The sequence below is a fragment of the Thalia democratica genome, chromosome 7 (genome assembly GCF_965202585.1).
Source record: "Thalia democratica chromosome 7, ktThaDemo2.hap1.1, whole genome shotgun sequence".
NCBI lineage: Eukaryota > Metazoa > Chordata > Thaliacea > Salpida > Salpidae > Thalia > Thalia democratica.
The window spans coordinates 60,587,899-60,606,586 of NC_139171.1; the positions used below are offsets into that span (position 1 = coordinate 60,587,899).

Genomic DNA, 18,688 nt, shown 5'->3' on the forward strand with positions numbered 1-18,688 from the left:
TTATTTATCGTAAACCTTTATCGTTAATTCAGATTAAAATTTTATAGTTTTAAGTTTAAAGCATAGCAAACTACTTTTAATATCAGTCTAGGCTTACACAAAGTTGCAAAGCATTGTTTTTTTAATCTTAAAAACTCTAGTTAATACTTTATAAAATAGCAATAAGTAAAAATATTAGAAAGCAACAGTAGTTTTTATAAGTTAATTCAAAGTAGCCAGCAAAGTTTTGCCTAGTACTTATATAAACTAGAAAGCAATAAAATCAGTTTACATTAAAAACAGTGTAGAGTTTAATATAAATTATACGTGTCTTATTTGTCTGATAACCTTGTTGTTTTATTGTGAGTCAAACTATTACTTTTTGATAAACATTTTACTATTATATACACATTTTTATCTATTTAGGTACTTTTTATTTAGATTTGGTTTTAAATGGAAGGATGCATAGTATCATTTTACTGGTTTCGTAGAGTTTTTCTTTCTATTTTAGAATTTAGACTTTAGCTGTTAAGTGTTTTTTTAGCTTGTTTTAGTTTTAATTTGAGTTGGGTGTGAAACTCGATGACCGAGAGGTATTTTGAGCACACCCAGTTCCTTGGATCAAAGTATTTTTGAACATTTTTTTGTTTTCGTTGAATTAACTTACAACTTAACAAGTTACAAAAATTTGTTTAAGTCGAAATTGAATAAAATTTATCTAACTCTTGATCGAACAAAATTTTATTTTACTACAAACTGGTGGCTAATTGTAATTTGTTTTAGTGCAGAGATTTCTAAAGCCTAGTGGTTTAAAATCTTGTATTTCAAAAACATTAACTAGTCAAAACTATACCTAGGTAGATATATTTGTAAGAATTTGTTTTTTCTAGCTATTGGATTCTTAAAAGCTTATGTTCTGCGAACTATAATGTTAAAAATTAATTTATAATTTTTCGTAGTAATCTTATTTATTAATCAAGTAAAAAATGTCATCTCGCAAAGTAAAAAGGAAAGATCAAACTTCAACTTCAATGAGAATTGCTGTTGTGAATTATGACAGGTTTGAGTTAGACAACCTTTAGTTCATAAAATAAGATTTACATAGTTTAAATTGTTTTTAACTTTGCTCATAGTTGTAACTTTTGTTATCATTAAGCTCAAAAATTTTTATAAATATTCTTATTAGCCATTAAGCTTTTAAGCAAAGTATTTAAACTTTAGCATTAACGAAGATTGTTTTTGTGAACTATGATAGGTTTGAGAAAGATTAAATTGTTTACTCTAACATCTATTATTAGATTAATGTAAATATATATACACGTATGTTTTTAAAATAATAATTTAACAAAAAGACTTATAAATATCGATAAAATGCACTTCTATGTTATATATTAAACTTATTTCAACTATAACAACATTTATAATGATTTTTTACAATAACTTTAAAATCTGACTTTTAAATTAACTAAAAATCTTCTAATATTTTGTGAAAAATATTACTATGTTGCAAATAATAAAATTTCATAAGGGCAAATACATTTATATTATGTCTTTCAAATGACATGGTTTGACCTGACAGGTGCAAGCCGAAAAGGTGTCGTCAGGAGTGCAAGAAGGGATGTCCGGTGGTGAGGATGGGAAAGCTTTGTGTTGAAGTGACACCAAAAGACAAGGTGTCCTACATCTCAGAAGAACTCTGCATCGGTTGCGGTATTTGCGTTAAAAAGGTGAGACTGTTGTTTATTTTAATTAAACTAATCTGTGGTATTTGCATTAAGATATTTAATTTGTTCATAATCACTTAATTTGTAACTGCAAAGATTAAAAAAATTTAAATCAAACTACGTTAAGAAAAAAATGTTTGTAATTTGTTAAATTTACATCAGCAAAATGAATTTTATTTTTCAGTATTTTCATTACAAGGGTTGATACATATTAGCTATATACATATTGTTCACTTTCATTTTAATGTATTAGTAGTCAGTCTAATTTTATAGTTTAAATTTATTTTGAAGATATTTGTATTAATTTATGCGAGATATAAAGACATATAAAACCAATGAAGCAAACATTGATAATCAGTCAAAAGTAGTATGTAAACATGTTTTAAAACTTATGAAAGTTTTGGTTTAATGTATAATTTAAATAAATAAGTAAAGTAAATAATGTTAACAAAATTTTCAGTGTCCATTCAAAGCGATTGACATCATCAAACTTCCGAGCAATCTTGAGAATGAGACAACTCATAGATACTCTGCAAATTCTTTCAAACTTCATAGACTTCCAGTACCAAGGTAACAATAAGTTTAAATTAAGTATTATCACACATATGCAAAATTACTTTGCCACTTTAATTATTTTCAAATGCTTTAATACCATGGTTTGAGAAATAAACTTACATATATTTTTTTCATATTTTAACCAAGTTTTACCTTGTCAATGGTTGCAAGTATTTACTCAAGTTTAAAAAACTGGCATCAGTATGGAATATGGGTTAAAAACAATTCATAAAAAATTAAAACTTAAGCTAAAACTTTATTTCTTTGAACTTTAAGCTTATTATAATAAATGTTACAGCAAAACATAAACACAATTTTATGGACGAGCATTTGTTAAAATCGTTTACAACCTTACAATTACCTCAAAACTTAATTTATAGGTAAAAAAATATTTAAAGTTCAGATTGAAAAAGATCTTATAATCCTTTGGTAGCTATAATGTTGCAAAACGTTGTTTTTTAAACATAAGGTTATATTTGTTTACCCTAAAGATTTCTTTTTAAAACTTTTAAGCAATAAAACTTAAAAGAAGGTCTAAGGCAAACAAATGATAGGGGTTTTGCTTCTACACTAAAGGTTGGTTTGTAATATTCAAAATTTTAACAGATCTGGTGAAGTCCTCGGACTTGTTGGAACCAACGGTATTGGCAAGTCGACGGCTCTTAAAATTTTGGCGGGAAAAATTAAGCCCAACTTGGGCAGATTCGAAAACGCGCCAGACTGGCAACAAATCATGAATTACTTCAGGGGCAGCGAGCTTCAGAATTATTTTCAGAAGATTATTGAGAATAATTTGAAAGCTGTCATCAAACCTCAGTATGTTGATAAAATTCCAAAGGTAATAAATTTAAAAAAAAAACGTTTAGTTTTAGTTATATACAAAGAAATATTAGCCCGAAGGCTGTGATAAAACCTGTATGCGATATAAAACTCACAGAGTTTTTGAACGAAAGATTGAAGTAAATAATAGTGTGCACTTTTATCTAATATAATTGTAATGTAATCCCATATTTGTTGATAAATGAAATAATAACACATAAGTTACACGTAAAAGCATAGTTTAGTATAACTTGACAACTTTTGGTTTGTTAATAGTTTACTAGCTATTATCAAACGCAAAAAACAAGTAAAATAGAAATATTTAAGCCGCGTAACAACTTAAAGATTAAATAAAAGCTGTTGACAAACTACAATATGTTAAAAACATTCGTAAGATAAAAAATAAGTTCAAGATCAAATTATTAAAATCGATTTTCTTTGATAAAAAATTTGCGTGCTACACTAAACTAAACAAAATGCACAGTTATAAAACTATCTTATTAAAGTTTTAAACAGTTACTTTGCTTTACACTTATTTTTAAAAAACTTTTAAGCTAAAAGTAACACCAGTACATGTTGGTCTTTTTAAAGATGAATCGTAGTTATCTAACAAAGTTTTATTTAAACATTAATTTCTAATTAATTATGATATAAAAAGATAACAAAAAAATAATAAAACAGAGTGTCAAACCATTTAATCCACTTGTCAACTTTTAGAATATAGATATTTATGCTGGCAACACAATATTTTCTTCTTTAATTTAATAAAACAATTTAGTAAAGAGCAAAGTAATGTTTAAAATACGTTTGTTTGAATTTTTAAAGATTGTAAGAACTATAATGATGTCGGAGTGAAAGTAAACACAAAGTTAATACTTTGTAATTATTTACTTCTAAAACTATAATCTTTAGAGTAAAGACCAAAAATATTTTTTGATTAATTCAATTTATTACACTCACATCACTTGCTAGACATATCTGTTCTAAAAAAAGTTTTTTCAAATTTTTTTTTAACTTTTATAAATTTTACAGGCTGTTAAAGGAACAGTTCAGGAATTGTTGAATAGAAAAGACGATACTGGAAGACAAGAGTATCTCTGTGATTTACTAGATCTTAATGCTGTTCTTGACAGGTAATATTATCATTATTTGTTGTATATATGTGTGTATTTGTTATATATTTGCTAGATCGTAGCATCCATTAGTTGTAAGCTGTTTTATATAACTGGAAGTAAACCTACTACAATCTGTATGGTTATTATTATCATTATATACAACAGAGAAGTACAACACTTGTCTGGAGGTGAATTGCAGAGGTTTGCAATTGCGTTGTGTGCAGTTCAAAAAGCTGATGTTTACATGTTTGACGAACCCAGTTCTTATTTGGATGTTAGACAGAGGTAATTAGATATTAATTAAATAAATATTTACGTGAAAACAAATAAACACTTAGATATAAAACATATAAATAGTTAAAAACTTTTAAATTCTTATGTTACATGTTTGACAACTTAATATTAGATAGACAATTGAGTCAAATAAATAAATATCATTGGGTATGTGTAAATAGCACAATTAAACTCTTAAAAAATTATACCATTGTCATAATCAACTTTGTATAGAAACTTTAAGAATGATTATAAGATTGTACAGTGTGCATAAAACTTAGTTGTTTTAACAGATTTTTTAAACACAGCTTATTTTATTGCTTAACTTCACCAGACTTTAACCCAGCCAAGTGTACATAACATTGAAATTAAAAAAATACCAATTAATTAAACGTAGTTGATTATATTATTGACAACGAAAATGTATTTAGAATCCATGTACCTAAGTCCTAATGAACCTATAACATAATTTCCTTAACTTAAAATCCTGTTATAGAGGTAAAACGCAGCGAGAGTAATAAGAAGTCTATTATAAGACAACAAATAAGTAACAGTTGTGTAATAATACAAATGTTTTAAATATAATTTGTTATGTACACAAGACTTTCATTCTTCTTAATCACTTAACATGATATGTTTTGTGTTTTGTTCGTAAATATCTTATGCAGATTAAACGCAGCTGAAATTCTTTTTAGAAGACAACAATTATTTACGTGGTAGTTTCTTTAGAAGAACAAAATAAATAAAAAAGTTTAAATCTTTTGATTTACCCAATGTTTAACATGATATCCTTTTACACTAAGTTTTTAACAAAACTAAACCGATTGAACTAAAAAATAACTAACAAACTTAAATAAAGATATCTATAATGTTATTTAGGTTGAATGCAGCCAAAGCGATTAGATCATTGTTGGAAGACAACAATTACGTGATTGTTGTAGAGCACGATTTGTCAGTGTTGGACTACTTGTCAGGTAAATATATTATATGATAAATTAAAACGTTAATGAGTTATTAAAAATAAAATGAATGAACAATCACATGCAAAATAAGTAAATAAAAATCAATGAGTATTTACAAATAAAATAAATGAATAATTCCATGTAAAATAAATATATAATCATATTAAAAAAATAACATTTATCAGATTTCATATGCTGTTTGTACGGACATCCGGGAGCCTACGGGGTTGTTACCATGCCATCTAGTGTTAGGGAGGGCATCAACATATTCCTCGACGGTTTCATACCTTCAGAAAATTTGAGATTCAGAGAAACTAATCTCACTTTCAAGGTTTGTTTTGTTTTTATTATTTTATTTATACCAAGTGATAGTTTGAGATTCAGAGAAACAACTCTCACTTTCAAGATTTAATATAAAGAATTGCTAAAACTCATTATGAAACTAAGACTAAGCAGGCTTGAGGTTCAGGGAGGTCAATCTATTTTGTTTATTAGACTTGCTTTGATCATCGAAACTTATACCAATAGTTGCAAATACTTTGTTATATTTATAAAGTTCAAAAAAGGCTTCATAAGTTTAAAAATGTACATTAAAAACCTTACTAAATATAAAATATCTAAGGATCCATTGTAACCAATCTCTAATTCAAGATTTGTTTTTTCTAAGTTATAGTAGATGTATTTCTGAACTGGTTTGACCTACTAATGTTTAAAAACAAAAAACTAACACCAAGATAACTTGACACCCAGAGAAACTTATTTAACTTTCAAGATCTGTTTTTTTTTATTGGTAAAATTATTGAAATGTCAAAGGATGCAAACCAATTCAGAAAATTCAGAAATCTTAACTATTTCTTTCAGTTTTTGTTTTAGTTTTTTGTGGTCTAAAAAAGCGATTATTAACTCATCTAAAAAACAAAAACTAGGTGAGTTTTCAGATCAAAGTATATAATTTCACTTTTGAGGTTTGCTGAAAATTGTTTTATAGTTTTAAATGAGTTTAAAAATGTTATACAGTTTCAAATAGCTTAAGAGCAGTTTAATAATATGCTTTAGGATGCAAATACTAGATAAAAAGCTTCAAACTTTGTGCCGAGATTAAAAAAACTCTGAGTAGATATTAGAAACTATTGGCAGAAGGCTTCAAAACTACATAGAAAAACCAAACTAGTCTTAAAACTATATTTACCGCTAAAATTTGTATTTCTTTCAGCATTCGCTTTTCAATATTCACAGGTATCAGAGACAGCAGATAGGGAAGAAACTGTCAAGAAGAATTCCAGGTACAAGTACGGAAATATGACTAAAAAATTGGGAAACTTTCAACTGAATATCAATGCGGGGGAATTTACCGACAGTGAAATTGTCGTCATGCTCGGAGAAAACGGAACCGGAAAAACCACCTTTATTAAAATGCTTGCTGGTAAGTGAAAAATAATAAAAAGTGTCGATTAAAAAACACTTTATTTAAAATGCTCGCTAATAAAAAAGATCAATTTAAGTTATGAAAAAACCTCTTTCATTAAAATTTCGTCAAGTAAAAATAATTTTATTTTAACTCGAATGTGCAAATAAAAATTTTCTATTAAATCCTTACTTTTATCATGATTCTAGAATAACAAGGATAATTAGATTTAAAAAAGTTCCCTAACGACGTTTCAACTTTCTCGTAGGTAAAATGGCACCCGATTCAGGAGATAAGGTCCCCGAACTCAACATCAGTTACAAGCCCCAAAAAATTTCCCCCAAATCGAAAGGAACAGTCGCGGATCTGCTTGCCAATAAAATCAGGTAAAATTTGAACTAGTGTTATAAAATTAAATTCAAATGTTTATTTAAATCAGGTAAATCAAAAAAAAACCGAACCCTGTCTGACTAGGTGTTTTTTTTGTAGGAAAATTTTAAAACTTTTTTAAACAAAACTATTTTTTTTATAATATAATGTTTAAAATTACCTCTGGTCAATAAAATCAGGTTGTATTAAATACTTAAACATAAACTAATAATTGCGGTAAGTTTTAATTGAGAACTTGAGTTTTAAAATGTTAATAAACATTATTATATTTTTTAACAAAAATATATTTTTTATCAAATTATATTTTATTTGTTTAGCTGAAAAAATTGAAATTTTTTTTTTTTTTGATTAATTTACGATTTGGTAAAATACAAACTAGATTTCATTTTTTTGCGTTGACAAAGTTTTGAACACGCAAAAGGAAATTAAACCTAAAAAGTAAAAACTTGTCGCAAAACATTGTTAAGTTTATAAAGAGTTAAGTTTAGACTCGTGACGCAACATAGTATTTATCGCAAACATTCGCTTTAAAGTTGAAAATATATAAAAACTTATTTTTTCAAATTTATCTTCTTTCTTTCCATTTGGGTTCAAACCATTATTTGCAACTGTTAAATAACAGTCTAAACAGATCTCACTTTACGTAAAACACAAAGAAAAAATAATTTGAGATTTGATAATTTATCTTTGTATTTTTATTCACTTAACTAAAAAAAAATTACACATAGTTTTTTACATTTGCAATATAAAAGCTTAAAGGCTTTAAATAATTTCAATTATAAGTTTAATATTTGTTTTTGATTTAATAACTCTATTTTAATAGAGTTTTTTATCTCATTTGCAGTGAATATAGTTAGCGAATATGCTAGTAATAACATTATGTGTTAAAAAAGACAAAAGTAATAATTAATATGATAGTGAAAATTTCATAACAAAAATTTACAGTATTTTTGATCACATCATTTTATTTTTCATAAAATGCTAAATTTGTAATAAACTCGCAGTTCGATTATGTTTTTAACCATAATAATTATTTCCAGCGCATTCTAATGTTTAATATTTTACTAAAAAACTAAAGACGTTGTAGTTAGAGCCTTCATTAAAAAATACCAACCAAAACGAAACCAGCTTAAAAACAATAATTGTTATAATCATCACACACATATGTTTGATTTATAGACTTTAAATGCTTTAACTTTTATTTTACTAAAATCGGGTACTAGTAGGTAAAAGCAGACAGCTTTAAGATGAATAAAATAATTTTAAACTAGAATTTTTTTCAATTTTTTGTGTTTGCAAAAAAAGTAAAACAAAGGCGCTAAACAAACGTTAAACTGTTGTAACCAAATTATTTACATTGTTCTTGTGTTTAGATTGAAAAACAGTTATAAGTCTAGCAATTTCAAAAGTCATATATAAACAATAAAGCTAAAACAAGTTTTAAATTGTGGTGCATATTAGCACACTTAGTTAATAAGAACACATATTTCACATGATTTAGTTTAGTGAAATAAAAGTTTAAAGTGTTTATAGAATTAAGAATCTAGAACTACATGTTAAGGGACAAAATAATTTTTTACTTCAGCCTACTCCCACTTTAATTCAACTACATATTTGTTTTAAATGTGTCTAAGAGAAAACAAACACATATTTGATTAACTTTTACAAGACAGCCTTCTATTAATACGAGTATTAATAAGTACTCAATACTTATTTTTTAATTTTTAAACATGGTAGCCTACAGTCATCCTCAATTCAATTACAGATGTAATTAAAAGAGTAAAATAAAATATATGAAATACATATAAACTTTTAAAATTGATTTTATACAGGGCGGCCTACAGTCATCCTCAGTTCAACACAGATGTTAATAAATTGATATAAAAAATATTTATATGAAATACATACAAATATCTTACAAAAATTTCTACAGAGCGGCCTACAGTCATCCTCAGTTCAATACAGATGTAATGAAACCACTGATGATTGATAACATCAAAGATCAGGAAATTCAAAATCTTTCAGGTTTAAATTTTTAATTTTAAACATTTATAAACTTTGTTCTGTTTAAGATTAAAGCATTTAATGCGTTTCTTAACTGGCAAAATGATTTTTAAAGGTAAGTTTTAAATAAAGCTTTCATATTGCAAGTAAAATATTTAGAATTATTTATGTGTATTACAAGTATAAAATAATTAAAACATGTAATTAAAAAAGTTAATATGAAGAGAGTTAATTCAGTCTTTTTAGCAGACCCGATTGTTTTTATCATCGAAGCCAAGTTGAAACAAAATAACTTACTTTTTTAGATTTATTAGCCATAAGATTTCACTTAGAAAAAGGAAAAAAACTTTTAAAATACTTTATTTTATAGTTATTGTGCTAAAATTAAACTGACAGGAGGTGAATTGCAAAGAGTGGCTTTAGCTTTGTGCCTCGGTAAACCGGCTGATGTCTATTTAATCGATGAACCTTCAGCTTATCTGGACTCTGAACAGCGTATCGTTGCTGCCAAGGTATTTAATTTATTAAAATTATTGAATTTTTTTTTTTTTGAAGTTCATTCCAACAGACTGTAGATTACTTAAAGTTTTGGTTTGTAATTTCGATACATTTTTGCTGCTAAAGGAAAATTATAAAACTTTTGAATAGTCTTAATATATTCATCTATGAAGGAAATATTTAAACAATAACTTGGTTTTGTCAAAATTCCGTTTTAATTTTAAACACGTAATATTCTTTATTTCGACTTCGCTTTTCTAAAACTTTTCAACTAATTTTAAATAAGTGTTTATAAAACTATAATATCGCGAAAATTCTCAACTCGATAACAAATAATGTTAAAACATAAATACAATCATTTTAAACAAAAAAGTCTTCAGGTAATCAAACGCTACATTTTGCACGCCAAGAAGACAGCATTCGTTGTGGAGCACGATTTCATAATGGGAACTTATTTGGCCGATTCTGTTATTGTATTTGAAGGTAACTTTTGTATTTAGTATAAATATTTATGTAAAATAATGGGAACTTATTTGGCCGATTCTGTTATTGTATTTAAAAGTAATTTTTATAATTAGTCTAAACATTTATTTAAATTAATTTATTTAGCCGATTCTGTAATTTTATTTGAAGGTAACTTTTATATTTAGTATAAATATTTACTTAAATTAATTTATTTAGCCGATTCTGTAATTGTGTTTGGAAGTAATTTATATTTAGTATAAATATTTATTTAAATTATAGAAACTTATTCGAATGATGCTGTAATTTTGTTTGACGGTATTTTTATATTTTGTATAAAAGTTTATTTGAGTATAATTGATATTGAGTATACAAATGAATTGATAACTTAAAGTTCCGTAAATTAGACTATAAGTTAATAAAAGACAAACCTCACTTAAAAAATATAAAATAAATCAAAGTATCCAAATTACTTTAAATTAAAAAAATATGTATAATATAATATACATAAATCAAATTTGTTTTAAATACAACTTATTAACTTAAATAATTTTTTTAACATTAGTTGAAACAGAATTACTTGTTTACAAGCAGTTTAATAATAGTTTATAAGCAAAAAAAAAATTTCACAGGAAATAACAACAATAAATAAATACAAAATAACAGTTACACCGTCAGTTAAAACAGTAGCAATGTCATTAAAACCTCTTATAAAATAATTAACTAAATAAATATAACATAACAGGTACACCATCAGTTAAAACAGTAGCAATGTCACCAAAACCTCTTGTTCATGGTTTCAATGATTTCTTGAAAAGTTTGTCAATCACCTTCAGAAGGGATCCCAACAATTTCAGGTTTGTTTGCTTAGTATAGATTGTTAGATGCGGCAAAGGATGTAATCAGTTTTCCAAGTTTAAAACTGGTAAGATATTTGCACCTTTTAGCAGAGGCTTCAAAAATACTTTAAATAAGAGAAAAATATTTTCAAAGCTAAAACTAGTATTTCCGACTAAATCTTTAACTCACATTCCCTGCTATATCTAGAATTTATTATTAAAACTTCTTTTATCAACAGGCCTCGAATCAACAAAGAAAATTCAGTAAAAGATTCAGAGCAAAAAGAAACTGGACAATATTTCTTCCTCGAAAAATAAATAAACACTTCTTTCAACAATTACAACTTAAAACTGGAAACTTTTCTTCAGATATTTTTTAATTATCTAGTTTTGAAACCTTTAAATTCAACTTTGTTGTTTTTTAAAGCTATATACAAACGGCACCTAGAATGTTTTTCGAACGTAACGTTTTATTTATGTTTTTTAAATATGTATTACAAAGTCTATTTCATTGCTTTATCTAACGAATTTAGTTTATTACAAAACTTTTCAAGTTCGATGTTTACAATTTTCCTTTTTGTAATAAAACGTTTAAAGTCGTATTAGTCGTGTCTGTAACAAGTGATTAAATAAAAAAAAATTTATTAGGTAACTGATGTTCAAATAAAGTAAAAAAGGTACTTAGTATTCAATATAAAATAACTGGTCAATTTGGAAAAATTTAAAAGGTGTTGCACTATCTGATCTTGCTTTTTGTTTTTTAACAGTCGGAAAATTTTGAAAGAATAACAATGTTGATCTAGTTAAAGTAGTCAGTACTTTTTTCTTTTATAAAGCTAGATGGAATACATAATAGTTATACTTGACCTACTTTAAAAATTATAAAAACTTAAAGAAAAAGTTTGTGTAAAAGTTAGAAAGTTTGTGTGTGCTTAGATTATAAAAAAAAATATTTTAAAAATGTCAAATGATTGCAAAATAATTGTTTTTTTTGTAAAATATATATCTAGTATGCTACAGTTTATTTTTATTGTACAAACTTTAGTTTAGAAATATGTATCATTTAATTCTTCGAATTTTAAAACAATCTAAGTAAATCAAAAACTGGTATAAGATGTTTAAATACTATTAACAATAAAGTGTAAAACTACAGGTGGTCATTTTATTGTCATATTTTTGCTAAACCTTGAATAAAGTTAGGCATTAAGTAGTTTAAACAAGTGTTACTAAACATTTAACCCATTTAGGTATTTACTAAAAATTTTAAATAAAAAGTGTTCAAGTTTTTTAACACCCTGAACATCAAGAAATTATTAGTCTATTTTGAATGATTCGTTGTTTACAGTCATTTCGACTGTTTTAAAATTTGGCGGATCACTAGCTACAAAAGAGATTCTCGCACAACTAAAGAGTTGCACTTTCGAATTCATACTATGTTGAAACTTTTATTCACGGTGTTTTGAACTGTTACGTCACTAGGCCGTTTAAACGCATTATTATGTCATAGTAAGCGCTGCTACTACTGTCTAACTATCTTTAAAAATTGAGATTTTATGCATTTACTTAACAGCGAATATGTTTCACATCTTTTTTTAAATATTAATTTTACCTATATTTTTCTAAATTTACCACCACGAAAATAGTTAACTTTATATTTCATAGAAAATATTAAATTGTATTATCCAAGTTTTAATTATTTTATTATAATCCAGGTACCCATTCATTATATCTTTTATTTTAAAAGTTTTCTGAGCTATTTTATTGATAGCAAACAGTTTAAGGCTAAAACTAAACAACTTTTGTTTTAACCTATTTACTGTAGAAAGTTTTAAACCACTAACTAATTCTAAGTATATATAAAAACATTTAGTTTTACCATAATATCAAATATATTTTAAACGCTTTTAAAAAAATATTTATTCGTTGTTATTTATAAATATTTAAGACGTTTTATTTAATTAACTATTTGTTATTGCTTTGAATTTTTCACTATGTATTTTATTTAGTTGCAAATTATTAGTTTAACTTAAATCGTTACCTTTTTATAAAAGTAAAAAACAAACTTCTTATTTTAAATAAGACTAACTTATTTGTAAATTTTTATATAATATTCACGTTTCTATGCTACCCTTTTATTAAACCTTATTCAATTACATTTTATAAATACTAAAACGACTAACTCGAAAATCATTTTTTAGTAAAAAGCAAATAGAGACTTACATTTTCTTGTAAGCTACTAATTCTAAAATTTGTTTTCTCACTTCATGTTAGCTCATTTTAGTATATAAAGTTAAATAAAAACTTACAATGAGTCTAGTTTGAAATACCTTTTATTTAATCGACTTTTTTTCATCTTTTTACATATTTTAGAGTAGACACGTACACTTTTAATTAGTAAACTAAATATAAATTAATTAATTGGTGACTGTGTAAAACTTTTATAGAAAGCAGCCTAAATTGTTTTACACAGTCACTAATTTATTTTTATTTACTACAAGAAAATAGTGTGTTTGTGTAAATTAAAACTACAAAATACTTTATTAAACATATAATTTTTACGTTTTGAGGAAAACTCTTGATCATACCTACAAAAATACAAAGCTAATCAATAAAAATGTGTAATAACTTGCCATATATATTTGCATTATGAATCGTTTGGTAAAAAGTTCGAAAATAAGTAGTAAGTGGGATGAAACTAAGTCGTTCAGCTAAACGTTTAATTTTAGTTAACGAAAAAATACAATCATTATTAAAATGTTTGATATATAACAAAACTTTTGTTAGTAATTTCTGCATTAATTATTTATAATATAATTTAATCATTTGAAATTTTAAAATACCATAGACATTATTTTAACTTAGGTAAAAATACACTTGTATTATCTATATAAGAAAATTAGACTATCTAATGAAAGTTTAAATATAAGATGTTTTTTAATTTTTTTTGGTTGAAACTATGCGTATGCCAATTTACATGGCAAGTTAATGTTATTTAATTATACAAAACATCATGGCAGTTGTAGACATACTAACAGTGATACAAAGTAACTAATTTGGTTAATGCTTTTTTTTAAGTATACATGTTCTGCATATGAGAATAAACTAGAAGTAGATTTTTATTCAGTCTGCAGAGAAGATTAAACTTAGAAAAAGTCTTTCCTGAACAGAACTTGTTAACATATATCTATTCAATAAGTCATGTAATAATGAAAAATATAATATAGTTAAAAATCAATGTATTAAAGCAAGTTTATTAACTCAATAGGCTTTGTTGCATACTAAAACAGCATTAATTGCACACCTTAACATTTTTATTGTATTTTTTGTTTTACACAACTCGTTTTTAAACTTAGAAAACGTCACGGGCTTAAGTTTAGTTTAGCGGACCAGAACTAACCCGAAAGCCGTGCGTTCCCCTATCTAATATTGTCAAATAAATATGTACACAACAACATTAGATGTTGTTTCAACTACTTTTGCTTCATGTACCAAAAGAAAATTTTAAATCCTAGCTTTAGTTCAGTCATTTTTGTAGGTCATTATTAACAAAAGTAAAGTAAATATTGATTATAGTATCTTAAAGTTAGTTAAAAGTATTTTTCAAAAAGGTAGTATCAATATTTTGTGTTTTATATTTAAACCTTAAATTTTGAGAAATATATAAACAATACCTAGTAATAACCTTAACCTTAATTTTAAAAGCCAATAAAATAAAAATTAAAGTTTCTAAAAAACTGATGAGCCGTTTTTGAAAATAAAACAACTAAAATGAAATTTTTATTAGTTATATTTTTAACATAAGTATTTGTCTTACTAAAATTTTTATAATTCTACAACTTTACCAGGTTAAATAAGTGAAAAAAACGTAATAGGTTTACTTAACATATTTAAAACTTAGTTTATGTGTTAAAACGCAAAAAAAAAAAAATAAAAAAGTGTTAGGTTATACTTAGCATATCATAACTAGAAAGTTTTAATAACTGGCTTGTTGAAAGTTTTTAACAATAATTTTTGTATTTTAAGCATGTTTTTTATAAACTGTACCCATTCACTAGTATACATAATTTATTATAGTTAAATTTCAGGGTGTAATTAAAATATATTTTAAAAGTAATATATTAAATTTATTTTGTTTAAAAGAATTTTATTATAAAACTTTTGACAAAACTTAATTTCAACATGTTAAAAACATAAGAAAATCATGAATTAAGTAGTTTTTGTATAAAACGTTTGTATAAAACTATTGTGTAAACATTTTTATTAACGATATAAACTACACAAGTTTTGAAACCTTTAAGAAATACTGCTTCAAACACACGAATAATAAACTAAAACATACTTTTAAAACAATCTTTAAAATATAACACGAATAAAGTATTTTAGTTTATATTTTTTCAAACAGATTTGAAATTTTAAAAGCCATTATCAATAAAAACACATCATTAAAACCCTTAAACAAATAACCATCCTACAAAAAAATTAAGTAGAAGAGTTTATGCTGAAAAATTGTCTATAATTTTTTCTTCTAATTCAAACTGTTTAATAGTTATTAAGTATGTTGTATAGAAAAGAAAAGTATTTAATTTTCTTGAGCAAAGTTTAAATTTAAAGTGTATGTTAAGAACTAAAACTTTTAATAATGTATTTACAGAAAGAAGTTTTGATTAATATTCTACTTGAAAAAATAATATATAGTATTTATATTCATAGGTTCAAAAAGGTTACAGTTAATAATGGAATCGGATAATGAAAGGTATTTCTTCCTTGTGCAACTAAATTTTAATTTCTTGTGTGTGGCTTCGGAAGTTTGAAGCTTATGATGATCTGCAAAAAACAATACAAATAACTTCAATAAACATTATTAACTTGTTTAAGACCAAAAAAAAACAAAGTTGTTGAACTAAGAACCACTAGTTAAATATAATTTAAAAACTTTAAATATGAGTAAAGATTAATTTTAAATATAAATAAATGTTTGTTTTTTACTTTTTTAATAGTTTCCTAAGAAGAATAAAATTACCAATCATTTCATTTAATAAGAGATCTAGAGAAATTTAATTGCTTTTACACCAGTAGCTATAAACAAAACTCCCAAACTTTAACAATAGATAAAAATTAAATTACGTTGAATCAGTAATACTGGTTAATTTGTTTCTATTTTATTCTAAGTTTTTATTAAAAAGACTCTTACAATACAATTACTCTTACTCAACTTAACAAATTTTAAATCTAATATTACTTACTCAGAGTTATGATTTTGCATGTTTGCAGAATTAACTCTTGCAATAAAGATTGTTGGGAAATTGTTACACAAAATAATATATTAAAAAATTAGTTGCTACCAAACCTCTTGAAATTTTATAGTTTAAGTAAAACATTAAAAAAGTATAACTTTTGTATAAAAAAATTGTTTTAAGTGAGCATTTAAAGTTTGCTTAGTTTTTTTTTTTGAAAAAAAAAATTCATGAAAACCCAAAAAGCTCATCAAACAGTAAAAAATTTTTTGTATTTCATACTGGCTAAAAAAAAATAGTAGTTTATAACAAAAGTTCACGCAAAGCTAAGAAAACTTTATGGTTTTTAATTCTTTATTTTTCGAAAACAAAGTGTAAACAGTTTTTTAGAACACTTTAAAGCCAAAATAATGCAAATGATAATATCTTTTTATTAAGTATTGTTGCAAAATGAATTGACTACATTTGTAAGAGAAAGTTTATTCTTTTAAGGAACAAGTTGTTTTCGATGTACAACGTACTTTTTTATACTTAAAAAATACCAATGAAACTAGTAACACAGTTTCATTGAGTTCTTAAAAACATGGGAACTTCAAAGGGTAGATAAAAATAAAGTAGAATATGTATACGTGTAAAACTTAAACAAATATATAAATATAAATCATAAGTTGATTATAAAATAAATGTACATTAATCACAGAAATCTAGTGAAACTAATGTTTTTTACTTTTTGTTTTATTGTTTTGAATCTCGAGTATGTAGAGCCAGTCAACAAAATAACCATATATTAAATTATCTATTTATAACCATATATGGAAGTTGAAATGCAGCTGTGTGCATTTAATCAAAAACACTGAATAACAGAGTTAGTTTACAGTTATATACAGTTATTAATAGTATATTGAGTCGATATTGAGATCTTGCATAAATTTATAATTAGACCTGTTAGTTTAATTAACTGCTTGTTTATTTATAGTTAGATAGTTATCATTTAAGTATTAAATGTTTTATCTAACAATACTTAATTGTTTTAGAGTTCTTAAGATATTTTATAGTTCACGTTGTTTAAAGTTTTAAAGTTATCTTCACATAAACTTAAATTGTTATTAAATTCTATCTATTCTAAATTTTTAATGAAAGTTATTTATAATTTTGAAATACTGTTGTTGTAATAGTGTTTTGTTGTTATTTCATATAATAGATATATTACCCAAACTGTTTGTCTGGTATTAGACTAAAGTAGCATCAAGTAGTTAAATAAGGTAGTATTTAATTATGATGAACAGCACCAATAAAATAAGTAATCATCAACCTCCAGTTGCTTACAATGGCGTCCTTTTAGGTAAGAATCATCACTCTCTCAAGAAGCAGTTTAATAAAACAGAGATAGAATAAAATAAGCCACACGTTATTTCTTATGATAAAAGACTATAAACTATTTATTATAATAGGCTATACACCATCCATGAAAATACTAAACTACACACTGTTTTTAATGACAATACGAAACATCTCATTAATAATACTACCCAACACAACACTCAAAGCAATTATGGTCAACAAGTCATAAAGAAAGATTAAAAAAATTGATATATGGGATAGTATTAGACAAAAGACCTTGAGCTTAATTTTAAACTTTAAAGACAGTCAAGTATAATCTACATGTCTTTAAAAGTAAACCCATACCATACTCAAAAGAAATACACAAAACTGAGCAAGAGCTGCTTAACTCGTTGCAAAAAATAAAATAAGATACTGGCGAACACTAAAAAAATTCAGCAGATTGAGTTAAACATGTTAAATAACTCAATTTATGAAGTTCCTATGCAGCAGGATTTTGCAGAACATGTTGAGGAAACATCTTGTAATGATAAGGAGCAAATAAAAAATATAAAATTCAGTTATACATTAGGTTTTTCAAAAAAAATTAGTTTTCTTATTCAGGTGACAAAATAGAGGGTAAATAGAATTATAAAACTTAAGTCCATTATAGATATTGATGGTAACCCTAGAGATGAGATAAGTTATTTTAGGACATGTGTCGCAGTCTTGATGTGTTTGACGAAATATAGTAAGGTACCAGGAGCTCATTTCAATCTGGTCACATAGGGACATCATGAATTACTATACATCAGTTTAATATGAAAAGAAAGACTGCCAATAGATTAATTTCTAACAAAGATGGCCGGCTAGCAAGAGTTCTTTTGCATGAACCTGAGTTTATTTTTTTTATGGCTTAATCTTAGAACCTGATGTAAAAATATGGGAAGCCGAAACGAGATGCAGTGAGAGCATAAGAAAATTTTAAACATAATGCTCCTAACCAATTGAAGGGGAAAAATAAGAGAGTTTCTTAGTTTAATCTTAGAACCTAGTAAAAAGATTGGAAGCCGAATTGACAGACAGTGAAAACTTACATACATCTGCTC

The 18,688-nt window shown here is 25.3% G+C and overlaps 1 protein-coding gene across 1 annotated transcript; it reads left to right on the top strand.

Moving 5' to 3' along the window:
• The first annotated feature begins 965 nt into the window (after window positions 1-965).
• Window positions 966-11,343, top strand: LOC145841677 (ATP-binding cassette sub-family E member 1-like). The gene is made up of 15 exons (XM_082949029.1): window positions 966-1,039; window positions 1,559-1,706; window positions 2,164-2,273; window positions 2,865-3,096; window positions 4,110-4,210; window positions 4,358-4,477; window positions 5,345-5,439; window positions 5,613-5,758; window positions 6,664-6,850; window positions 7,101-7,218; window positions 9,156-9,247; window positions 9,623-9,738; window positions 10,105-10,207; window positions 10,932-11,043; window positions 11,265-11,343. Exons 1-15 carry the CDS (start codon window positions 966-968, stop codon window positions 11,341-11,343), a joined length of 1,833 nt encoding a protein of 610 aa, XP_082805155.1.
• Window positions 11,344-18,688: the final 7,345 nt, after the last annotated feature.

What these genes read in the sequence shown, in the direction of transcription:
- LOC145841677 (XM_082949029.1), top strand. Translation starts at nt 966, where the DNA reads ATGTCATCTCGCAAAGTAAAAAGGAAAGATCAAACTTCAACTTCAATG. An exon ending in ATGTTGATAAAATTCCAAAG is followed by an intron (nt 3,097 to 4,109) that starts GTAATAAATTTA and finishes TAAATTTTACAG; the next exon opens with GCTGTTAAAGGAACAGTTCA. An exon ending in CTGCTTGCCAATAAAATCAG is followed by an intron (nt 7,219 to 9,155) that starts GTAAAATTTGAA and finishes AAATTTCTACAG; the next exon opens with AGCGGCCTACAGTCATCCTC.